The 25,016-nt window shown below is 30.6% G+C and overlaps 4 protein-coding genes and 1 long non-coding RNA gene across 10 annotated transcripts; 3 read left to right on the plus strand and 2 right to left on the minus strand.

Moving 5' to 3' along the window:
* Positions 1 to 295: 295 nt before the first annotated feature.
* On the plus strand, positions 296 to 2,209 carry LOC107065134 (V-type proton ATPase 21 kDa proteolipid subunit c''). The gene is made up of 5 exons (XM_015318532.2): positions 296 to 585; positions 780 to 828; positions 908 to 991; positions 1,065 to 1,470; positions 1,552 to 2,209. Exons 1-5 carry the CDS (start codon positions 516 to 518, stop codon positions 1,582 to 1,584), a joined length of 642 nt encoding a protein of 213 aa, XP_015174018.1. The 5' UTR covers positions 296 to 515; the 3' UTR covers positions 1,585 to 2,209.
* On the minus strand, positions 2,104 to 5,404 carry CPT2 (Carnitine palmitoyltransferase 2). 4 transcript variants are annotated; one of them, XM_015318524.2, is made up of 7 exons: positions 5,210 to 5,404; positions 5,084 to 5,124; positions 4,116 to 4,677; positions 3,432 to 3,965; positions 2,842 to 3,334; positions 2,552 to 2,744; positions 2,104 to 2,432 (listed from the first exon to the last, which is right to left on the minus strand). In XM_015318524.2, the coding sequence occupies exons 1-7, from the start codon at positions 5,246 to 5,248 to the stop codon at positions 2,303 to 2,305; spliced, it is 1,992 nt and encodes a 663-aa protein (XP_015174010.2). In that variant the 5' UTR covers positions 5,249 to 5,404; the 3' UTR covers positions 2,104 to 2,302. The 4 variants fall into 4 exon arrangements, with proteins under 4 accessions (XP_015174010.2, XP_015174013.1, XP_089028702.1 ...); XM_015318527.2 differs by lacking the exons at positions 5,084 to 5,124; positions 5,210 to 5,404 and adding an exon at positions 4,774 to 5,062; XM_089172576.1 differs by lacking the exons at positions 5,084 to 5,124; positions 5,210 to 5,404 and adding an exon at positions 4,774 to 5,062 and having other exon boundaries at positions 4,116 to 4,701.
* A 155-nt stretch (positions 5,405 to 5,559) lies between these two features.
* Positions 5,560 to 9,560, plus strand: LOC107065133 (mesoderm induction early response protein 1). Of its 3 annotated transcripts, none has more exons than XM_015318528.2 (5): positions 5,560 to 6,300; positions 6,415 to 6,550; positions 6,814 to 7,875; positions 7,965 to 8,092; positions 8,229 to 9,560. In XM_015318528.2, coding segments are annotated over exons 1-5 (1,962 nt in total). In that variant the 5' UTR covers positions 5,560 to 6,298; the 3' UTR covers positions 8,863 to 9,560. The 3 variants fall into 3 exon arrangements, with proteins under 3 accessions (XP_015174014.1, XP_015174015.1, XP_015174017.1); XM_015318529.2 differs by having other exon boundaries at positions 8,232 to 9,560; XM_015318531.2 differs by lacking the exon at positions 5,560 to 6,300 and adding an exon at positions 6,651 to 6,730.
* A 284-nt stretch (positions 9,561 to 9,844) lies between these two features.
* Nup188 (nuclear pore complex protein Nup188) lies at positions 9,845 to 16,541 on the minus strand. Its single transcript, XM_015318523.2, has 6 exons — positions 16,368 to 16,541; positions 15,979 to 16,189; positions 15,418 to 15,885; positions 15,218 to 15,342; positions 14,604 to 15,132; positions 9,845 to 14,520 (listed from the first exon to the last, which is right to left on the minus strand). The coding sequence occupies exons 1-6, from the start codon at positions 16,397 to 16,399 to the stop codon at positions 10,081 to 10,083; spliced, it is 5,805 nt and encodes a 1,934-aa protein (XP_015174009.1). The 5' UTR covers positions 16,400 to 16,541; the 3' UTR covers positions 9,845 to 10,080.
* A 1,979-nt stretch (positions 16,542 to 18,520) lies between these two features.
* On the plus strand, positions 18,521 to 20,904 carry LOC149033620 (uncharacterized). Its single transcript, XR_016176744.1, has 2 exons — positions 18,521 to 18,630; positions 20,196 to 20,904. It is a non-coding gene; the product is annotated as an uncharacterized LOC149033620 (long non-coding RNA).
* The last annotated feature ends 4,112 nt before the right edge of the window (positions 20,905 to 25,016 follow it).

A 25,016-nucleotide genomic window follows, 5' to 3' on the forward strand; every position in this document is an offset into this window, starting at 1 on the left:
ATATATAAGCTTATCCAAAGATTCAAATTTTTCACTTATTGAAATAGGATTAGATTAAAAATAAAATTATTATTTACGAATTTATTATAAACAAAGTACACACAATATGCATATAAAATATAATTAGCAATTAATACGAATCGTGACGTCATTATCATGCGTGCGCATGTGTACCTCTAAATAAATTAGTTCTGTTTTATTTCTCTAGCTGGAGCTACTGCTATTTGTTTTAGTATACTTTCAAGCCGAAAGATTGTGCTTAACAAAAACTATCTGTTTTACCTGGATGACAATTCTGGGACAACACAACTAAAGTCTTACTTAACCCCTCCACCTTGATCAGCAGCGCAGCAGTAGTCAGTCACATGATGATGGGTGTGTGTGCGTTACTCTGAAAATATCAGTATATGAAGTATCTATTTCTTTAGTATTTACAAATTAATATTATTTCTTTGTAAAATTTATTGATTATCATCACATAGTGTAAAGAAAAAGGTTCTTTTTAAATTAATAAAATGGCTCAAATGCGAAGTATATTGGGTACCACTTTTGCAACTACTGCTTCTATCACAATCGTAATTTTAGGTATGTGTCTAAAATTATTTCATATTAAATAATTTGATAATATTTACCATTCTCTTTCTTTTAGATACATACATAATTATATAACAGTACTGACATATTATAAATAGTTTAAGCAAATTTTTATTTAGTATAAAATTATATTATTTTTAACTATATTTATTTAGTATAAAACTAAATGTTAACTCTTGTTACAGTATTGTATCATGTATTTACTGGTAAAGGAGAACGTGTCAGTATTGCATGGTAAGTTATGAAAAAAGACCTTTATAATTTAATTCAAATAAACAATATTAGAACGATATCAAGTAGTTTCATTATTTAGGTTTTTGGAAAAAACATCACCATATATGTGGGCTACCTTAGGTATTGGACTTGCAGTTGCATTATCTGTTGTTGGTGCAGCATTGTAAGTTTATAAAATATATTTTTATATTAAACAATAAAACTAACTTTACTATAAATTTATTATTTGATTTTAGAGGCATTCATACAACAGGAGTATCTATTATCGGTGGTGGTGTTAAAGCACCTAGAATAAAGACCAAAAATTTAATTTCTGTGATATTTTGTGAAGCAGTAGCTATTTATGGTTTGATTACTGCCATAGTATTGTCTGGTATGCTTGAAGAATTTACTTATGAAAAAGTTAACTCACCTGATGGTTTGGATGTGAAGAGTCAGAATTGGCTGGCAGGTTATTTGATGTTTGGAGCAGGACTTGCTGTAGGTCTTGTTAATCTGTTTTGCGGTATAGCTGTAGGGATTGTTGGTTCTGGTGCGGCATTAGCTGATGCAGCTAATTCTGCACTTTTTGTTAAAATTCTTATAGTTGAAATATTTGGATCAGCTATAGGTCTTTTTGGACTCATTGTGGGTATTTATATGGTAAGTAATAATTGAATAAAATGATTAATTTAATATTATTGGTATTATTGTTTATGGATTATATTCTGTTTATTTCCATAGACATCAAAAGTGAAAATGGGGAACAAGGCATAAATGCATTTATTAAAACAATGCATGAAACAATACATTGTAGTTCGTCATGTTTCATTCCATATTTTATCATCATTAAGTAAACAAATGTAGAAAAGCAGACTTCTTTAATTTTATCAATGGATACCAAAGTATTTCATTGATGCACCTGAAATATAACTTCGTGTAACAAATACATAAGACTATTTGTGGATGAACATTTCAAATGTTTGATAACTTCCTGTGCATTGCTAAGTATTTGGCATTATCACACTAATTATCATAGTTTAAAGTATATATTATAATAATAATTTAAGTTGTAATACTTTAATTGATGTATAATTTAGTGTATATAAAGTGCTCATTTCCCAATCGCATTTGTGTTCATAATAATAATGAATATGAATTGGAAAATTTTGTTAATCATAAAAAATTCTGTTTCTTTATAACATTTTTTAATGTAACAGATATTGTAATGTTTGAAATTGATGGAATTTATATTATCATTAAGCAAAAGTTAGAGAGTGAATTAACACTTATAAAAAGAGTAAACAAATATTTATTCAATATCATGTAAAATATGAATTATTTAGATGTACAAAAATATCAAAAATATGTTAAATGTAAAATACAAAAAATATTAATGATATTTGTGTACTATATATTTCATAAACAACATTTTAACTTGGTCTTAATATATAAAATTTACTTTTAACATTTGCATATGTTATCAAATTTTATATTATTTACTTATTAATAGTCTATGAATTTTTTTCAATGCATTCTCTAAGTTTTTGACATAATCGGTGACATTACGATGCCCTTGATAACCACTTACTATAGCACCCACCATATTATCTTGTATTAGGTACCTAAAAAATATATTATTGTTTCTTATAAAAGAAATATTCTAATTTTATATTTGGAAGTATTTAATTTTGAATATCTTTATATTATTATGTATCTTGAAATTTATAGAATATTTTTTTACCCAATTCCATATCCATCATTTACGACAGGCCCAAAACCACCGCAAAGTAATGCAGGACTTGATAAAGTAGAAGTAGACAATATATAATGATTGAAATAATTGTATGATGGATCTTCAAATATAGCAGGCATACGTGTACCTGATTTTTCACAAATTGTTTTTAAGCTAAATAAATGTCTATCAAATCCTTGTCCTGTAATAGTATAATAATAATAATAATAATATATCAAAAAATGATTTTTATAATTTTATAAAAAGATATTCAAAAATGAAGAATTAATTGAACTTACCCATGGCAGCTTCTTTTATAAGTTTATTGTGTGTAAGACTACAATCAAAAATCAATTTTTTAAGTTCTGCAGTAGAAATATTATTATTTTTCTGTGTTAAAGCTATACAAGCAGCTTTAGTTTGGGAAGTACATGATCTAATAGTTTCTGTGCGCCCATGTTTAAAAGCTGCTGTACTACAGGGTTCATAAGTCGGTACCATTTGACCTTCCTGTTCATAGTATGCTAATTGAAATGCCAATTGCATTACTGCATCTGTACTAATCCCTATTTGTTTACTTTCGTCTTTACCAAATCCTTCATATAAAACATGACTTAAAAGTAATTGCTTTACCCACATTTCATAATTTTTTCGTTCTTCGTCAATAATGTGTTTAATTTTTGAATCCAATACAAATTCAAGTTTGTCTACTTTTAAAACATGCCTAGCAGAAAGATCTTTCACATTTTCAGGATGAAATCTTGGTTTTTTTGACATATCTGCTTGTACATCCTGCAACAATAAAAAAAAATTATGCAAATTTTTATTTTCTTACATAAAATATTACATAAATACAAATTTATATTAATCTTCATCCTTAGTATCTTACATTAAAATATCTAAGAACTGATACTCCATCTCCCCAAGAATGCTCAAAATTCAAACCAGCATATCCATCTTTTGTAACAATTAAACAAAAAGATTTATCAAACCAACGATTTGTTCCATCAGCATGAAGGTATGTTTTAAATAATTTATTGTAATCATCACCGATATGATCATCATCCAATATCAAAGTGAATAAAGCTGAATCTATTTTTTGGAAATTATTTTCATTTCCTATATCTATTAAATGTAATCTAGCAGATGCCCACTTATTACGTTCTGATGTTGTTAATACGCCAATAGGATATGTATTGTAAGGTTTATCATCTTCCAAAATTAATTTTAAAGAAGCAGCTATTTCATTAGGTTGTCGAATATAGTCATTTTCATCCAAAACATCAACTGCATAGAAATGACCTTTACGCATTACAATTAAATGACGTCCTTTAGCATCATGATAAATTTGATCTTTTCCTTGTTGCGGTATCCTACTTGTATTGAAGAGATGTTGATATTGTGACATATCCAATGGAAAAGCCTGTGAGAATAATTTCTTCTTTTAAAAGTTGACGAAATATATAGAAACTAAATGTATTTTTTTTTATCCAGTCATTATTTGTTAATATTTTTTGGTAATTATATCTGAAAAATGTTTGCTGTTGATTAAACTTTATTTATATTTTCTTACCTTAAACAAATAAGCACCAGCCCAACTTATACTAGATGGAAGTAATCCTGTAACTTTTTTAAAGAACTCAGTATCTGATTTTTTAGGATTAATGTGATATACTTCTGGTATTAAAATTTCTTTTCTTAAAGATTTCATAAATCTTAATGAAGATATAACAAGATTAGTAGATCTTACCAACTGATCATTGTATCGTGTATCAGTTTCTGGCAAAAATACTAGAAAAGGATTATAATTAATGGGTAATGGTTTACGATCTTTCAAATACATATCAAACCAAGGTTCACTAATATAACTTGTATGACGATTCTTAGAATCTTTTTGAATAAGCTCTTTTTGTAATGTGGGTCCATCTTCATTAAGAAAGCATTTAACTAAAGACTCAACTTTGCAGAATTGTTCTTCATTTATAATAGGTCGTTGTGCATTTAAATACCTTTGACATGAGTTTTCAAGCTTAGGAATTGGTAAACGAGGTAAGGAAGGTTGAAAATGCATCGTTGGAACTTTACTCATCTGCATGTATTGATATTCATCTGACGTATATGATGAGAATGTGTTCCTGAAAATAATTAAATAATATAAACTACAGTGAATTATACATGAGTATTTTTACTTTACTTACTCCTACTGTAAATTTGAAATATTTAACATTTACTTGTAATACAAAGAAACTTCCAAATTCTTCTACACATTATTAAACTTTGATTAAGTTTTTATGTGTAATTATATGAACAAATTATTCTATAAAAATAAATTATTTCTAATGTCAATATTTATTCTACTGTATTCATCTGTCAATTGTCAATAATGTATATGTGTGTGTGTATGTGCGCACGCGCGTATTCGTGTAATATATGTACACGCATCAAGTTTAAGAATACATATGTGAATTTTTATTAATTATATTACAGTGATTTGACAATATTAATGATCGATATGATCTATATTTGCAATTGTATGATTACCTTGTACTATATAACGAAAATCGTATTTCTGCATAATTAACCTGAAAAATAAGAAACGATTAATATTAAACTCAATTACATTTATTAATAGATATTTATTGAATAATAAATAATAATTTTATTAACCAATATTTTTTTATATGGGTTTACTGCCAAACGAAACATAATTTGCGTAATATTCGAAAAATGAAACTGAAATTAAAATAACTCGGTGAGTTTCATTAGAAAAATGTCATGTAATCGAAAAATTATACAAAGATAAGAATTTTGTACTAAAGTATTGTAAAGTATTAATCAAATGTAATTATCTTTAAAAGCTCATTTTCATTCATTATTATTAACATTTTTAGCCTCAATTTTAATATTAATGTCAGTTATATATATATTACATTAATATATTATATTTAATATTAATTTCATAAAATTTATTTTGATATTAAATAATTAAATATCGTTTTGATGTTCGATAAAAATAATAGATAGTTAATAAAAGATACCAATTAAAAAATTATTGTAAAGATATTTTTAATAAGGATAAGAGATAATGTTTTTTTTATTGGTCATTGTAAAAAATTAACATGATTTTCCCGCTCAGTGAAAATTGTTCTATATTATAATATCGCGGTACGCGCCACCATATTATATGCGTGGATATAAATAATGGGGTGTACATCTTTAAACATTTTCACATATGTATTTTTCGTATAAAGATGTTTGTATAAATTTTGTTAAATATTATTTAACATTGTGTGCAATTGTGTATTTAAAATGTATAGAATAAATCGGATTAATTAATACTTTGTTGACTAATGCTCGTTACACTAGAAGTTTGAGTTGTATATAAATTTGACAAATTTAACTATAAAGATTTGACGAAGAATGATGCATATAAAATAAATAATGTTAAGTGTTATTTTGTTATTATTACTTTTTTCATGGCAAGAATTACAATACACGAAGAAGAACAAAACGAAAATACTATGACAATTGGAGGTTAGGTTCGCGTTGTTTTAAGTATATACAAGTTGTGCATAGTATAGCTGACTGTTGTATTAGAAAATAGATGTGAGAATGATAGTGTAATATTAAACTTTATACTAAATATCAAGTTTAGTGCATCATGTCAAGTTTTCGAAGGTAAATCGTTTGTATGCTAATGGTCTCTCACAATACTGGTGCAAGTGTCCTGTCTTCGCTAACATAATTATTCAAGACATGTAAGTATGTTGATTAAATAGTCGTATTAGAAGTATATAAGTAAATTTTATGAACAGTTGTTAAAAATATTAATATTTATGTTAATTATTATAAAAGAATCTGTGATTTTATAGGGCAGACAGAGATTTTGACATGGGTCCTGCCACGGAGATGATGGTAAATGATTTTGATGATGAGCGTACACTAGACGAGGAAGAAGCCTTAGAAGGTAGTGAGGATTCGCACAACGAGTTGTCCAATTTACAAAAGGTATAATCGTTTACTATTTCTTATTAATAATTTATAATTATATATCTTTGTACTTATATATATATACTTTGTAACAAACGTCTGATCCCAACTATTCTAGGATCAAGCCTGTGAAATGAAAAAATCAAGCCAATAAATAATTACAATTATGATAAGTTTCTACAACACTTTGGACTCAAAGTGCGTTCTTGTAGTGAGATTTCATGCATAATATACATCTTTGGGTTGGTGTAATAATCATTCATCTTTTTATCTTCTTTCAGGAAGGTGATATGCCTCTGAAAGATCTGCTTGCGATGTATGGATACGGAGATCCCTCTACTGAGAATTCAAATAGCTCAGATCAAATGTTACTTCCAACTGGAAACGATGATCCAGAGGGTGAGGATCGGTATTCGGACAAAGGTGACAATGATGCCGATGATGACGACGATGACGATGAAGCTGATGCAACTAGCAATGAGCCTGATCTTAAACAATTTTATAATGAAATGTTGGTGAAAAGCAAAGATTGCAAATCCTCTGTATCAGGACATACAGGAAAAGGAAGTAACAGTGCAAATTCCACTGATTGTGGTAAAAGACATAGACTTGATGATGAAGAGGACGATGACGAAGAAGTAGAAGGAGAAGAGTGTCCATTGATAAATAATCGCAGTGACAATGGAAGTACAGGAGTAATGCAAGCAACTGGAAGTAGAAATTCTTCCTGTTCTGTTATTGGATCACGTGATGATTGCTCAACAGGTAATGGTGGCAATGGAGGAGAAGGTAACAGTGTTGGTGCTGTCGTTGCCGATGGAGGAGAAGATGGACTAGTTAGTGCTAGTATTGGTGGTGGTACATCGAGACTTTTACGAAGTGTATCACGACCACAAAGTGAAGAAGAAGAAGATGATTGTGATTATAGCCCAGATGAGGAAGAATGGAAAAAGACAATCATGGTTGGTAGCGATTACCAAGCAGCAATACCAGAAGGTCTTTGTCGATACGATGATGCCCTGCCTTATGAAAACGAGGATAAAATGCTTTGGGATCCTAGCCATATACCAGAGGAAGAAACAGAAGAGTTCTTAGAACGGGCACAATTGCCAGCAATGAAAACAGGTTCTTTACCTGCAGGTTCTCACATTAGAGACGATGAACAAGCCTTATATCTGTTACTGCAATGTGGTTACAACCTAGAGGAAGCATTAAGAAGACGTAGAATGAATGTTATCCCATCGACAGATGCTGTTAGTTTGTGGTCAGAAGAAGAATGTCATAATTTTGAGTCCGGTTTAAGAAGTTATGGAAAAGACTTTCATCTTATTCAAAGGAATAAGGTATGGAATTCGGGAAACTTTAAGTCAAACTAACGTATTACTGAAATTCTATTCAAATATAATATAAATTAATAGTCAAATTCTCTTAGGTGAGAACAAGATCTGTCGGGGAATTAGTGCAGTTTTATTATTTATGGAAAAAGACAGAGAGACACGATATATTTACGTATAAGGCTCGTATAGAGAAGAAAAAATATGCTTTACATCCAGGTATCACGTGAGTATCTTTTCTGTAGTAATTCACGTTTGAAATATTAAACATATCAAAATATAAAAATGGGAATCAACATATATGTGCATTGTGTCGAGCATAAATGACATGTAGAAGTATGACGGGATAATTAAATCGCAAGCAGGGACTATATGGATCGATTTCTTGAGGAACAAGAGGGTGTTCGCGATCGAAGCAGTTCACCGAATGTTCACTGTTTGCTGTATGGCGATGCGAAACGGCAAAGGTCCAACGCTGGTACAACGAACAATGACGATTCGAAATCCACAGAGCCATGGGTCTGCAATGCTGCTGACGCACCTTTCACGGATCTGCTCCGGATGTCCCAATCAGTTACACCACCTCCACCGCCGCCACCTCCACCACCACCACCGACTCCACTGACAGCCTCTATGTCAGCAACAGTAACAAATGCAAATACTTTATTAACATCTGCATATTGTTCATCGGCATCGCGACAATCCGATTGCTTATCATCCGAATCAAATTGTGGGAACTCGCTTACGTGGTCTAATACAGGCACGCGATCTCAATCCACTCCTTCTGTTATGATGACGAAAAGCGTTAATACAACTACCACTACAATGGCTTTAACGACGACCGGTACGATGAGCACAATAACAACTAGTCCTAGTTCTGGCTCGAATACAACCTCAAACAATTTGTATCATCAGCGAGTCTCGTCGTCATCGAGAAGTAATGATTCAAACGATTCACCATCACCAGAGCATATTTTACCGCACTTGCCTCCTTAGCGTCTAACACGACCCTTGGGCTTTCTTCAAAAATGGTGGCGGATGTCTTTATGTGTTCGGATTGATCGGACACTCACTTCATTACTATTGTCGTAAACACGTAATATTTGTTAGTATCAGGAAATATATTTTTATACTCTATCGTAATATGATTATCGATCGTTCTTGGCGCGAGTGAGCCGGTGAAATGTGAGACGATGACGCATACTATAAAGAAAGATACGAAATATCTTTCATGAAAGATTCACGAGATATAGAAATCCATGCGAGGAACTATATAAATAAAAGAAGTTTTACTTCAATAACAATTCGGCATGGATTTATAAATACAATTCGTTGAATTGAGATACAATTATATAGCTTCTACCTATTTATATATTTTATCTTTTCTATGTTGTTGCTGTCGTAAATAGATCAACATTTCGTATTAATAATTCCTCTCTCACAACAGAAACTATATTTCATTATGAAATATCTTTAGAAATGAACGATCAAGATTAAATTACAGTCAAGTATGAGTATGTAAGTTCAGCACCTTTAAGCGTACATTTGTAAGTTTATTATCCTGACAAGAACGTCTATTTTCACCTGGCACTGAAACGCGCGAGAGTGCAGTCGCGTTGTACGATAATTTAGTCTGACTAAATAAGATCTTGTCAGACGTTTACAATGAACAGATTAAACAAAAATACTTTAAATTCCATTGTATTTCCTTTTGCATATCCTTTAAAATATATTTTTATGTTATATATTAATGTTGTACACGCGATATCAAAAATGTTTCTATTTCGTTTTTTTTTTTTTATATAAAATCTTTACATTATTTATTTGTATTATATATATATTGTTTGTTTATGAACAGAAATCTTCTGTCTGGAACACATTCACATTATATATGTATATTTTTATTATTAAAATTAATATGAGATAATTTTGTTTCATGATATTTTAGCTTTAAAAAAAGTACAAATGATATACATAATTATAAACAAGCAGGATTATATTTATTTATTTTGCTTTTTGTTAAACGCTTTTACTTCTCTTTTTCATTAAATGTATTTAATTTCTTATGATTTTATCATAACAATATCACTGTACAAACAATATAAGATGTTTCTTTTTTTTCAGTCTTTCAGCAACCTGTATATGTAGTATGTACTTATAAAAAACATTGATCTTAGAAAACATTTTACTTCTTACGTGGGTCATATGTAAAGATTAATAATGCGTTGAATCTAATGATTCTACCACAGATTTCAATAATTTTCCCATTAATGGTAAAAATTGTACACTACTGATATTTGCTGCAAAAGTTCCAGTAGTTAAAATATTTTCATCGAGTCTTTTTTCGAGAACATCTTGTTCATTTTTAAACGAATCATCGTCAGCATTCGCTAAAGTTACTGGTGCTTTATTGACGGTACTGTCTTCACGAAGTCTAGCATGTGACATCTTTTGAATAGGATCTACAGTATCTTGAATCGTTCTCACACTCTTGGCATCAACATCCAGAAGAGATCCTTTGACTTGCCAAATGTCAGGAGTACCACGATGTTCAAGAAAATCAAAGAAAATACCTAATTCTGTGGCTGTTTCACGTGCTATCAGTTGACGATCTCGTAGAGCTAATCTTGGACTTCTAACACCTTCAAGGGCTTGACATAATATCAGTACAAGATTGATCTCGAGCGCTAATCTTGTATTATTTTCATCCATCGATTCAAACCAGGGATCACTAAATTTATTTGTATGATTTTTTGCTACATTTGGACTACCATTATTAGTACCTGATGGTGTTCCACTACCACTCTTAGCGACGTGTCTTCCTGCTGCTAAGGCAGTTGCTTTTGAGAGAATAGTATTCTCGCAGATAAGAGGATCATAGGGTCGTCGAACGAGACGTGGACTGCTTAGTAACGGTACTGTTACATCAAGCCCGCTAACATATCCAAGATAATCAGCAGCTATATTTGCTGATGCAGATCTTGAGGTTCCTGAACCTGAAGCAGCATGTATGATTCTTCTTAAATCCTTACTTGTGTGCATTCGTCGAATATTTTCAGGTGCAGCACGTTCCCATTCTTTTTTAGCGGAGTCACTTTTATCCTCTTTACCAGGTTGATTTGTTGAAGGTATAGACAATATGCTAGTTGTATGTATTCTCGAATGTAAGGCTTGAGTAAATAATTGCGTGGAACTAATAATTGTACCATAAGTTAACCGTGGACCGGAACTTATACTCATTTGAGGTGCACCAAAGTTCATTTCAGCCATTGGTGTATACCAAAAATCTTGCGTGTATATGGTATCAACGAGAGTATTTAATCTAGGTGAGAAGTAAACGAAACACAAAGCACAAGTAGTATTAATTACTATCAATTTGTTAACAAGTAATTTTAATTCACCGCTTGGTAATCTCTCATCACAAGACTTTAGCTCTTCTGCACTCTCCACGCTTATACCATCAATTATAAATTTTAATATTCGTGGTCGTAATAATAAGTTTACGGTACTGTCATATGCAAGATACATACATTTGATAAGTGTTTCACGTATAGTAGATGGTATGGAGTTCCAAATATATTCTTGAGTTGCCATACTATGAATGAGAGCAACCAAGCTTTGGATTAAATCAGCAGCATATAGATCAGCTGTATGTCTGAGTAATGTTGATACTGCCATGAGTTGATATTCATGAGAATTTAAAAATATTACTATAGGTTTTATATATATTGATGGAGTTTCACTTGTTACTAAGCCCATAATGATTTCTAATCCAAGAGTATAAATTGGCCACCAATCCTGACATCGCCATTGACCATTGGGAGTGTCATCATATAGGTAATCAAGCATACTGCTACCCATATCTGCAGGTGGTATTAATGCTAGCCATAATTTAGCAGTATCATTTTCGTTGATTGATTTTGGACAATAAGGCGAACGTGTTATTATGCTAAGTAAATTCAATGCTGCTGTACTAAATTTGAGGTAAGGATACTTTTGTAAAGTAATGCAGACACATGTTATCAGTTCAGGTATCATTTGACGAAGCTGAGCACAAGTAGCTTTTCGACGACGTTTAGTTGAATGACTACGTTCTACGTAAGAACGTAGAAGTTGAGTCACCAGACAGATTGTTAATGTTGCTGGCAAACTCTTGCGAGTACTTTGGACAGTTTCTATATTCATTTCTTCTGTACCTTTCACAGAACTCGTATCTATCGATGATATTTCTTTTTTGCTAGTATCTTTTGGAAATACTTGTTTTTGTTTAAGTAATTGAATAGCTGAATCTCGTAGTTCTTCCAATTCGTTAGTAGCAATTATACATGAATAGTTTAATAAATATTCAAGACTAATTGTGTCCTCTGCAAGAGTGCTTTTTATTAGTTGCACACAACCGAGTAACAAAGAAATCAATGTTTGACGTAGAGATTTTCCGTATCCTCGGTATTCTTGTCCAATTTCTTGGGTAAGTTTCATTAGTTTGTTTTTAAAAATTTGTGAGTCGCCTACACACATATGCTTCCATGAAGTAATACACCGTAATGATAGTGAAGCTAAAAGCATAGCTCTCTTTGCGATACCAGTATCATTTAGTTGTTTTAATTGTTCAAGTAAAGCATCTAAAGAGAGTTGCGTTATGAGCTGTGCTTGTGAAACATTGATAGGATAATACTTTGCATTTCGTTCGTCTGTAAGAGTAACGATAAAATTGTACCATGATTCTAAGTTCTTTTCATATAAACTTTTTAAATTACTAGCATCAGGCTTTTGGTTTGTTTTTGTATTCATGATATTGTCCTCAATTGGCATTACTCCCAAGACATAATTCGATAATCTTTGCCAGTGGTCCTTAGTTTTATCCAATAACATTTTTAAATTCATAGAAAAATTATTTTCCAATAATGGGCTCTTGAACAATTCTAATGTAATAATATCTAAAAGTTGTGAGTAGCCTTTAGCTACTGGTACTATTTCTCTAAAAAGGGGAGCAAAAAGATGGCTCCAAAATTCTTCTCGTTTACGGAAGAAATTGACAAGAATTTCGTTGCGATGATACCACATTGCACGTAACAGAATCATCGTACTTTCGTATAGTCTGTCGTAAACAATATCCTCTTCTTTATATATTCGACGTAAATAAAGATCCAGAAATTGACTGCAACCCTCTGTGAGAAATTCGTCAACTGGTCGTGGAAATATTCTTTTACGTTCTGCTTGATGCATTATGTTAAATAGAGCTTCAGTCAAGCCAGGTTGTTTTTCCAAACAAACAGCAACCAATTCGAGAATGGCAACTTTGACTTCTACCGCACACGTTGGTGACATTAATCGAGAAGCAAAAGTTTCTCTTATTGCTGTACCATCCATGCCCATACAAACTAGCAGTGACATAGAGAATCCTTCTGCAAATTTCGTTAAAAGTCTTACAGCCATTGCTTGCAACGAAGGACTAAACCACACGTATAGATAATTAACAATAGTTGGTACTATCAAAAGACTATTTGGTACTCGTGGTGAAGAATATAAAGCAATCTCCAATGGAGATCTGTCATTGTGTTCTAAGCCAAAAGATTGTCTAAACATCAATAATCGATTTACTATCGATAATGCCAATTGTACACTTTTTATGGCTTTGAATCCTTTACCGCTTATCCAATCTGTTTCCGTGATCATTTTATTATGCAGGTTGCGCTCTCCCGTACGCACTAATTTTAAAAGTGCATGTCTAGGCTCTAAATAGAGAAGACTATATGTCACAGTTAATTGTAATTTTTTTCTTATATCGTCATCGGATAAATTCGAATCAAGTACACGGTGAAGACAAAACATACTCTTTAAACAAATATCCAATCTTTCAGCATCATTTTTAAAATACCATGAATCCAGTTTTGGTAAAACACCTTGTAAAAGAAATACTATCCCTGGTATTTCGATCATATACATAGCTTCCTTATTGTGTTTTGTTATTATATAACTAGATAAGGTATCAAGATATGCACAGAGAATTGGATAAGAATGTTCTATGGTTTCTATACCGGATAGCCAAGATGCAATAAAACCACCATCGAAAGAAATTGCTTCAGCAAAGTCTGAAGGATTTTGATACCAATCGTTAAATTTTGGATAAACTCCTGCATGCATTCGAGATAGAATATCTTCAGGATATCTCAATACCAGCTTAGACGAGATACTTATGCATACGGTAACAATTCGATATATGTTTAGAGGTAGAACTGGATAAGAAAATCTGTTAATAATTTCGAAACATAATTCTGTTGGTATAACCATATTTTGTGGTATATCTATATCTTTAGCAAGTAAAGATTCCAACAGTTTCAATCCTTGAGTAACATTATCCAATAGACTAGTTTGCATATTACAAATATTTGCTATGCCACCACCTGCCTGTGAAAATAATTGTTCTATTCTGTGATGTAATGCATCCCAATAACTAGCTCTTGTTTTGAATAATACTACTTCGTTATCGCTGGATAGTACAAGAACATTTTCTCGCAAACATCCTGGCTTAATAGAAAATAGATTTTTATGTATTATACATTCTCGTTCATACGGTCTTATTGGTTTACTTTGATCTCGCTGTCGAGGAACTTCTAAAGTTATTGATGTTAACATATCTAATTCTTTTATAATCTGCAAAAAAAAATTGTTTTCATTTTATCAATGATTATATTTACTATTCATTTGTATTATAATATACAAGTTTATAATCTTACCTTTTTTGCACTATTAATTGAAGCACTTGCAAGTCCAGTTGCAATGTTTGTAAGAGGTTCAAATTTATAAGGAAACCATTTAATAGCAACATTATATATAACCCATATACCATCATTACGTTCATCCCAAAATCTAGCTGCAGTTTCTGGAAATTTGACTGTAGAAGCAACAGCATCAAAAATGCCATTTAATGCACATAATCTATCTTCATCGATAAAAGCACAGACCAATGTGAGAAGATTGTACACACTATTGCGTACAACTGTAGCATAATGGGTCTCTTCTTGAATCATTTCACTTAACATCAAACTTTGAAGATAATGGAAGACGTCAAGTTGAATAGCTTTGATACCAAAAGGTTTAAATTGATTTAATAGATCAACATTCTCTGGATCTATAGCATAATTTGATAACATCCATGACAAAAGTAATGAACTATCTTGTATTGAACTATCACGAATGCATTTATGTTCAAAAATATCTTGCATACTATCTCGTACACTGTTTATCCAAAATTCCATTTCAGGACTAAAATAAAAAGATAGATAGAAAAGATTAGTCCAATTTAAACGTAAGTAATATAGTTAGCTAATTATATGAGTAAAATATGTACTGTTTTCTAACATCCAATGCAACAAGGAGTAGAGCTGCTTGACTATACTGTATTTCTTGAATTTTTTTGTCTACTGCTGCTTTATCCTCATGACTTTTTGAATGAATCAATCTACGTGGGACACCCTTTAAATGAATATAAAGGTTACATTAAAAAAATCTGTAATTTCTGAGTAATATATAATAATGTAATGTTCTTACCCCAATGCTTCCATAAAACTTATTAAAATCCTTTGCAGGTATATGAATGTCATTTACAATTATAGTTAATATGTGAAGTAATTCTCTCATTTCAATAAGAGTACTGTTATATAATTTATGCAAATGTTCTTCTGTACATAATTGAGATCTTACTGGAGCGTTAACAAACTTTAGTGATTCTACTTGCTTCTGTACAGAAGTCAGAAGTTCACCTAGTAAAACTACATCAAAGAATTTTGTAAATTCTTTTTGATTTGGATGCCTTTTATTATCTTTATATTCAATTATCAATTTTAAACATTTGATCAGTGTTACTCTTTCAGAATAATAAAAGCTCCAAATATCATCAATTAATACTTTCATAGTACTTAGATCTGTTAGTTGAGAGGCAAAAGTTTCTGCACAGTTACGATATTCATATAACATAAAATTGCAAACTAAATCCCAGGTAATCGTTGCATCTAGATTCTAATAATACAAAATTATGTTGTTTTTAGATTTAACTCTCGTTTAAATATTTTTTTAGGATTAAATTTATTATTAATGTAAATAAGTACTTACGATCAATGGAGCTAGTTTACTAATTAAATCATACATCCGTGGGGGAGGATTTTGTTTAGAAATAGTTTGAAGCGAAGACTCTGTATACACTTGAAAAAATTGTAAACCTTCTTTGAGTAATTTCGCTCCATTTATAAATTCATCTTCTACAAGTTCTTTATCACAACGACACGTTGTTCCAGATATGACAGACCATAATCCTTTACAGTAGCTATTTTACCAAAATTTAAGGTTAACATTAATAATCATAAATAAATATTCAAATTTAGGAGGCTAGAGAAATTAATAGTTTAATAGTAATATTATTAGAAACAACAAGAATATGATTCTTATATATTTTATCAAAAAATTAATAAAAATTGAAGAATTATGTAAGAAATAATACTTACGGTAGATCACCTAATGGTAGCACGTTTTCCATGATGAAATTAAAATACAATAAATAATTATTATATATAAAGATTAGAAATATAAAACTCTATGTTCCAAACAATTCATCCATAACCTCTTACTTCGTGCGTTTACGAATTTACACTATTGCCAGTTATGCGTCTGAAAACTGCATTATCGACAAAAAAGGATATCTGTCGATATTTCAAAGTACTGTATCCTACGGGTAATGTAGAAAAATAAGTATTTTAATTTTATTTTATTGCAAATATTATTATAAAGTAGTATTTGTAAGATAAACAAACAAGCATAAATTGGTTTATAAATTAAAAATTTCATTTTTTATTTCAATAGATACATTAATTATTTTATTATATTTAACTATATATTATTATTTAATTGAACTATTTAAACGTTTATATATATATATATATATATATATATATATATATATATATATATATATTATTTATTTTATTACAAAATTTCATCAATTTTTATTATATATATATATTGCTATCGATTGCTATCGATTGCTATCGATCTTTCTATGCCTCTTCCTAAGAGTGCGCGGCAAATTCAAACGGAAGAAAATATACTTTTCTTTACATATAAATATATACGTATTTAAATTCGATATATGAACTGTATAAGTAATGATTATATTTTTTTAAATATTCCTTATAACATCTTATATTGATTAAAGAAAGTTTTATTAAAAATTAAAAGTTACAATTCAAAAGATATTACAAAAACCTATAAATAAAATCAAACATAACAACGCGTTTGATATTTTTTTTGTCGAGGAAAAAGATTGCTTTCTTCGTTTCACCTGATCGTTATCTTTTATCTGTAAACATAGTTTGAATTCGTATCTTGTGTGGCCAATAACAATATTGAAGTATAAATATATTTTATTTTCTATAAAATTCGTTCTATAATTGCTAAGTCTAAACCTAACGTGGTTTTTTCACGTTACATATCAATCTGTAATTTCGTTTTTTGATTAATATCTTCTGATTAATATCTTTTACTGGTATAATACAAAACAGAAATAATATGTCGAAATCCATTGTTTTTCATCGGTTCGTTACAAATTATGACCTTAAGAAAGAGAGTTATATTTAAAACGAACAGAGAAAACGGATTACCTGTGATGTTTTTCTTTGTATATAAACTACATATATCTAATCGCAGTAGAAGAGAAAAAAACAGAATGTTTACAAAAAAAGACTTGTTAAGTTTTTGCTGTAAACATTCTATCTCAAGAACTACGTTCTATTTCTATGAACGTTTGATGAGAAGGCCATAAAAACAAGAAATATATTCTATTTCGAGGTTTGAAATGATGTAACATTGCTTCTGAATTTATCAAGTCAACAGAGATAATACCAAGCAATTGTACTTTAACATCGAATTAATAAATACAATAAGTTAATAAACAATTAAAATTTACAAAAATCGCAACTGAATTGTTTAAACAATTCATATTATTTAGATATCGATAGATATCAATTCGATAATATCAAAGTTTCCAAAATGTTAAATATTCGAATCAGCATTAAATCAAGTAATAGGTTTCTAAATAATCTGTTACGCAGATAACTACTTATAATATTATAATAATTAAGAAAGAAATTTCGCTTGTCATAAGAAAAAAGAATGTTCTAGATCTTTAACCGAAGAAAGGAAAGATTTCTTTGTTAGAAATTCATTGTTTTTATTTCTACATCAATATCATTGTCTTTATTTACTTCCTTCATCAAACTAACTTGTTATAGGTATAATATTTTGAGAAAAAAAATTTGAAAGCTATTATATAGATAAACACATTATATAATGACAAAAGAAATATAAATAATTACCTTTAAGGTTATGATAACACAATTTCTAATTTTATTATTAGTTTAAATTAAGTCGTTATGTTTTTTTTTTTGTAACTTTCATCTATCGATCTCTTAGAAAATCAAAAGACGCGATCTTTTGTTATTCGTTTTTCTCTCACTAGTTGCGCTGATGTTTGCAGTACATCTTCCTATTGGTCATATCATAGAGTAACTCTTAAGCTATTGGCGGAATATTTGTGATGGGCGGGATAGAGCGAGTCTGTTGGTAGGGATGACGATGAGACTTCTTTTAAATTGGAAGAAATATTTAACCACATTCATTCGTCTTTGTTCCTGATTTAACAACCATCAACGGAAGATTTCAACAGGTCTCAAGGAAGTCCATCTCTCCTGAAGTTATTGGCCATTATTACACGTAAGTTTTTCATTTATATTATGTTACTAATTGTGACCTTCTTAGTTTCAGTTTTACGTTTATAATTTATTACAATTAGAATTATTTAGATCGAAATCTTTTTTACTTTAATAATTTCCAACATCAAAAGTATTCATTTGTCATTTATAATTGCAAACTTTGATTTTCTAATTTGTAGTCTTATTATATATTATGTGTAGTAATTTTTAAATAGATCAGATTTGTTAATAAAGCGCTAAAAGTTATTGCATTAAAGATATTCGTAGAATAATTTTGATTAATGAAAAATTCAAATTTTATTTTTAATCGGCTGATCATTCCGTGATAAATTAAAATTTGAAGAGCGTAAAAGCGGCCTGTGGTATTCAAACGGATATAAACATGCCTTTATATCCGTTATTAAGACGTTATTACAATGTGTGTCCTTATACGTAATAAATAAATTTATAATTTAGAAAGTTAACGTTTCTTCGCTTTTTTGTTAGCAAATTCGTAATTTACTTATCGAAATATCAAAAATGCAAATTTAATCAAATCTGCGGTAAAAGGAGTATATTATATTATAATATTTACCGTTGTGATATTTTTTTTTCATTTTCAAATTTAATATTGTTTCTAGAATTTTCCTAAAATCGTATTAAGTATAATAACGTATATTATATTTATGTTCTTTGTTCACATCTATATAGAGTTATGATCCATGACCTTGCTCTTTGTTTTGTTTTGTTTCCAAGAAATTTGAATTGAGAAACGAGTTCATCGTTATAAAGGAAAACAATATCGGTCGGTTACAAATGTCTTTTGTTATTTAAGATCGTGCTATTCAAAAATTTAAATTAAAGAAGAACGTTATAGATTGTATCGATGATTACTTTAAGATGATTAATTGATGAGAGAAGACTCTCTCGAGACTTAGTTTTTTGAAGATTTCACTTTTAACACGTGTGATTTGGACACATGATTTTTTATTTTTATTTCATATAAAATACTAAATATTATTCTAAAAGTATGCATAAATTAATTACAATTATAGAATTCAATTTTTATATCATTATTTATAAAAATATTTGATTAGTAAACATTTTTTAAAATGTTTTATTATTTACTTTCTTTGTAATTATTATAAAAATGCGCGCCTGTATGAATGCAACCCTCCAGACACACTTTGAAAATGTTGCTTGCGAGCGTCATCTGTCGGGACGGAATTTTTTTCTGCCCGAAAGATAGGCAACCCATCATACATACGTGTATAAACAGTTTTGACTGCAAATAAATTCCGTCCCAGTAGATGGCGCTAGCAAGCAACAATTTCAAAGTGGGTCTGGTGGGTTGCATACGAACAGGCGCGCATATTTATATTTAAATTAATAATTTAATAAATAATTAGAAATTAAAAGTACAAATAATATTATAATAATATCATATAATAAATAATCCTCGAAACTTGTTTATTTGAAGATTTCACTTCTAATTTGTGTGATATCCACAAATGTTTTTTTTTCTTTTTTTTTATAAACGTTTTTCAATCTAGTTCAAATATATATCAACAATTTATATGTTCGCAGATTAATGACAGGCGTAACGGGGTACAAATAAGTGGGGAAATCGTCTGATGCTCAACTTTTTCGATGAAGTGGCTATGTTGGACTTTTTAATTGTACCTAGGAGGAATTCAAGGTATTTGGCATATATTTTCTAATTTATACATTTCTATATACAATGTGATTCATCTAACATGCCGATTTCAAATTATTCATAATACGAAAAAATCAAATGTAACTTTAACTATTACAGCGCCTACATTACTATCACATGAGACATTATTTCTCAAAGATCTTAATGTTTTCGTACATGGACTTATATTGTATTACGTACATATATCTCCTCTAATATTTGATTCGCCATTACACCATAAATTGCAAAAACAATTAAGGATAAAATTAATTCCAAGTAAACAAGTAACATTAACTTTAAAATGTTTTTGGCATAACTTTGAAGTATACAAAAAGGCTAATAAATGATAAACAAATATCGGCATGTTTAAGAACGATGTTAATTTATCGGTTTGTCTGATAATTTGAATTCAATAATTTAATTTTGAAAAATAATTTTTTTAGTAATATTGTTAATACAAATTACATTATTCGTCTTATTAAAGGACACACGCGTGCATTTACCGACTAAAAAACTAACGCATCGATTGTTTTATCGTCGTAACCAAAAATACTAATTGGAGAGAGAGAGATCACTATTGTCCACTTCTAGTTCGTCCCTCTTCCAAATCTGATCTAACATATAAGTTTCTACTATTGTCCAATTCAAAAGCATTACAAACGTATACACACACTTGGTACATATACCATTGTTGGTTTTCCCCTCCGCCGAAGTAAACTTTTTTTCGTTTATTTCTTCGTTGTTGATATAATTACTGACAAATATTATCAGTAATGTCGTTAACATATTAGTACTTTGTAACTTAAATCCTCGATTATGAAGATACATCGACAGTTTTATAAATTTTTTTCCTTGAGTCCCTTGAAGAGTCTTTTTATCATTTCATTTATAGTGCATGTCTATTTTTGTCTAATTCAAAAGCATTACAATCGTATAAACACACTTGGTACATATACCATTGTTGGTTTTCCCCTCCGCCGAAGTAAACTTTTTTTCGTTTATTTCTTCGTTGTTGACAAAATTACTGACAAATATTATCAGTAATGTCGTTAACATATTAGTACTTTGTAACTTAAATCCTCGATTATGAAGATACATCGACAGTTTTATAAATTTTTTTCCTTGAGTCCCTTGAAGAATAGTCACAACTTATTTTTCGTTTTGGACGAGCGCCTCCATGCCAAACTTATTGGGCATTCGTGAGAAGGATTGATCGGTGGACCCTGGATAGCTCAATTGATTAAAACAGCAGTCGCCTGGAAAGCGAAAGATCCGGTGTTCGAGTCCCGGTCCAGTCAGTCCAGCGGTCCAATTTTTTTCACGAATCCCGAAATTATATGCTCACATTATTTTTCATTCAACTTGAGTCCCTTGAAGAATTTAGATCTCTCACATTTTCGTAGCAATTCAAAAGCATTAAAAACGTATAAACACACTTGGTGCATATACCATTGTTGGTCTCCCCTTCCGCCGAAGTAAACTTTTTTTCGTTTATTTCTTCGTTGTTGACATAATTACTGGCAAATGTTATCAGTAATTTCGTTAACATTTTTGTTATTTGTAACTGCAGCCCCTGAATAGGCCAATTCATCGATTGTTTTGTATCTTTTTTTTCCTTGAGTCCATTGAAGAATAGTCCGCACTTCTTTTTCTTTTAGGACGAGCGCCTCCATGCCAAACTTATTGGGCATTCGTGAGAAGGATTGATCGGTGGACCCTGGATAGCTCAATTTTCACTTCTCTCCTCTCTCTCTTCTCTCCAAAGCCTCCTCCCAGCATTCCCTCGCTAGTTCACTTCCCTCTCCTCTCCTTAATTTCTCCTCATACTTACACGCTCTCTTCGCAGCCTTTATTCTCAATTTGTATCTTTTCCCTTCTTCTCTTGCCATGTATTCTGGCGTCCTCCAGTCTACTCCCATTGTCCACCTCAAAAACCTTTCTTAAAGCTTAAAACCGTCCACACCAGTGTATCATAGAGCCACAAAACCTCCTCTCCCAATCCTTGCCGAACAACTTCCTTCCCAATCACCACACCTGCCTCATTGCGACCCCTGCTTTCTTCACCCTAACTTTCACGTGCGCTTCCTGACCTCCATTCTTTTTGAACACATAGCCCAAATACCACTGATTATGTACAATAGTATGATACATTTTAAGTGAATCAAATTATCAGATACATGAGAATTATTACGGAAATCAACGAATATAAATTAAGATTATCTTAAGCGTCGCTTTATTAAAGCTAAGCTTAAGTCACGCATGATATAAAAGTCTTACCAAAGATCATCTTAATTTATTTCTATGAATACATGTAATTTTGAAAGCTATAAGACGAGCCTAGCGAAGATAATCGTAAAAATTGCCTTGAGACCGGACTATGAATACGGCGAAATGTCACTATTTGTGTAATTCGAAAAACAACCATAATTACTGGCAAATGTTATCAGTAATTTCGTTAACATTTTTGTAATTTGTAACTTGAATTCTCGATTATGAAGATTCATTGATTGTTTTGTACCTTTTTTTCCTTTAGTCTATTGAAGAATCATATCCTTCCTAATTAACTTGAGAGTGTATCTAAAAAATACTAGATTTCTTCTTATTTAAAAGTATAGTAGTTTTATTCCAGTATTATAAAAGGAATTTTAGAGAACAGTCTAGTGAAAAAGATATTTTTTAATTGAAAAATTATCAAATAAAGCGTGCATTTGAAAAATAACGTACAAACAGACTTGGTACAATTGTCAGTGTTAGCCTTTCCATATTTTATTTCTTCATTGTTGTCATATTTACTGAAAAATGTTATTAGTAATTTCGTTAACATTTTTGTAATTTGTAACTTGAATCCTCGATTATGAAAATTCATCTACAGTTTTATAAATTTTTTTCCTTGAGTCCCTTGAAGAATCAGAAGGTATACTGGAACTAGCCATTCTATTTTTGTCCAATTCAAAAGCATTAAAAACGTATAAACACACTTGGTACATATACCATTGTTGGTCTCCCCCTTCCGCCGCAGTAAACTTTTTTTCGTTTATTTCTTCGTTGTTGACAAAATTACTGGCAAATGTTATCAGTAATTTCGTTAACTTTTTCGTTATTTGTAACTGCAGCCCCTGAATAGGCCAATTCATCGATTGTTTTGTATCTTTTTTTTCCTTGAGTCCATTGAAGAATCATCAGGACTTTTTTTTCGTTTAGGACGAGCGCCTCCATGCCAAACTTATTGGGCATTCTTGAGAAAGATTGAACAATGGGTACTTGATAGCTCAATTGCTTAAAACAGCAGTCGCCCGGAAAATGAAAGATCCGGTGTTCGAGTCCCAGTCCAGAGACAGTCCAGCGGTCCAATTTTTTCACGAATCCCAAAATTATATGCTCACATTTTTTTTCATTAGACTTGAGTCCCTTGAAGTATATATAATATTTTATTATTTTGAACCAATTCAAAAGCATTACAAACGTATACACACACTTGGTACATATACCATTGTTGGTCTCCTCTTCCGCCGCAGTAAACTTTTTTTCGTTTATTTCTTCGTTGTTGACATAATTACTGGCAAATGTTATCAGTAATTTCGTTAACATTTTTGTAATTTGTAACTCGAATCCTCGATTATTGAAATTCATCGACAGTTTTATAAATTTTTTTCCTTGAGTCCCTTGAAGAATCAGAAGGTATACTGGAACTAGCCATTCTATTTTTGTCCAATTCAAAAGCATTAAAAACGTATAAACACACTTGGTACATATACCATTGTTGGTCTCCCCTTCGGCTGAAGTAAAGTTTTGTTCGTTTAATTCTTCGTTGTTGACATAATTACTGGCAAATGTTATCAGTAATTACGTTAACATTTTTGTTATTTGTAACTGCAGCCCCTGAATAGGCAGATTCATCGATTGTTTTGCATCTTTTTTTTCCTTGAGTCAATTAAAGAATGGTACCCACCGGTGGAAAATGCCTATATTTTTTTTCATTTAACTTAAGTCCCTTGAAGAATCCTCGTCATTTGGTGTTATGTAGTGCATTTCTATTTTTGTCCAATTCAAAAGCATTAAAAATGTATGTTCACACTTGGTACATATACCATTGTTGGTCTCCTCTTCCGCCGCAGTAAACTTTTTTTCGTTTATCTCTTCGTTGTTGACATAATTACTGGCAAATGTTATCAGTAATTTCGTTAACATTTTTGTTATTTGTTACTGCAGCCCCTGAATAGGCAGATTCATCGATTGTTTTGTATCTTTTTTTCCTTGAGTCCATTAAAGAATGAAAATCTTTCAAGTATAATATGACCATATTTTTTTTCATTTAACTTAAGTCCCTTGAAGAATCCTCGTCATTTGGTGTTATGTAGTGCATTTCTATCTTTGTCCAATTCAAAAGCATTAAAAATGTATGTTCACACTTGGTACATATACCATTGTTGGTCTCCTCTTCCGCCGCAGTAAACTTTTTTTCGTTTATCTCTTCGTTGTTGACATAATTACTGGCAAATGTTATCAGTAATTTCGTTAACATTTTTGTTATTTGTTACTGCAGCCCCTGAATAGGCAGATTCATCGATTGTTTTGTATCTTTTTTTCCTTGAGTCCATTAAAGAATGAAAATCTTTCAAGTATAATATGACCATATTTTTTTTCATTTAACTTAAGTCCCTTGAAGAATCCTCGTCATTTGGTGTTATGTAGTGCATTTCTATCTTTGTCCA

This window comes from Polistes dominula, unplaced genomic scaffold (assembly GCF_049000335.1).
Source record: "Polistes dominula isolate Pdom_NZ unplaced genomic scaffold, Pdom_raw_medaka contig_28, whole genome shotgun sequence".
Lineage (NCBI taxonomy): Eukaryota > Metazoa > Arthropoda > Insecta > Hymenoptera > Vespidae > Polistes > Polistes dominula.

Bases quoted from the DNA above. Each gene is read 5' to 3' on its own strand.
- LOC107065134 (XM_015318532.2), top strand. From the start codon at position 516: ATGGCTCAAATGCGAAGTATATTGGGTACCACTTTTGCAACTACTGCT. The intron at 586-779 runs GTATGTGTCTAA...CTCTTGTTACAG, and splicing joins TATCACAATCGTAATTTTAG to TATTGTATCATGTATTTACT. The intron at 1,471-1,551 runs GTAAGTAATAAT...TTATTTCCATAG, and splicing joins TCATTGTGGGTATTTATATG to ACATCAAAAGTGAAAATGGG.
- CPT2 (XM_015318524.2), bottom strand. From the start codon at position 5,248: ATGTTTCGTTTGGCAGTAAACCCATATAAAAAAATATTG. The intron at 3,335-3,431 runs GTAAGATACTAA...TTATTGTTGCAG, and splicing joins CAGTTCTTAGATATTTTAAT to GATGTACAAGCAGATATGTC. The intron at 2,745-2,841 runs GTAAGTTCAATT...ATACTATTACAG, and splicing joins TATAAAAGAAGCTGCCATGG to GACAAGGATTTGATAGACAT.
- LOC107065133 (XM_015318528.2), top strand. The intron at 6,551-6,813 runs GTATAATCGTTT...ATCTTCTTTCAG, and splicing joins AGTTGTCCAATTTACAAAAG to GAAGGTGATATGCCTCTGAA. The intron at 8,093-8,228 runs GTGAGTATCTTT...TTAAATCGCAAG, and splicing joins GCTTTACATCCAGGTATCAC to CAGGGACTATATGGATCGAT.
- Nup188 (XM_015318523.2), bottom strand. From the start codon at position 16,399: ATGGAAAACGTGCTACCATTAGGTGATCTACC. The intron at 16,190-16,367 runs GTAAGTATTATT...TTGGTAAAATAG, and splicing joins CTACCATTAGGTGATCTACC to CTACTGTAAAGGATTATGGT. The intron at 15,133-15,217 runs GTACATATTTTA...TTTTTATTTTAG, and splicing joins GCATTGGATGTTAGAAAACA to TCCTGAAATGGAATTTTGGA.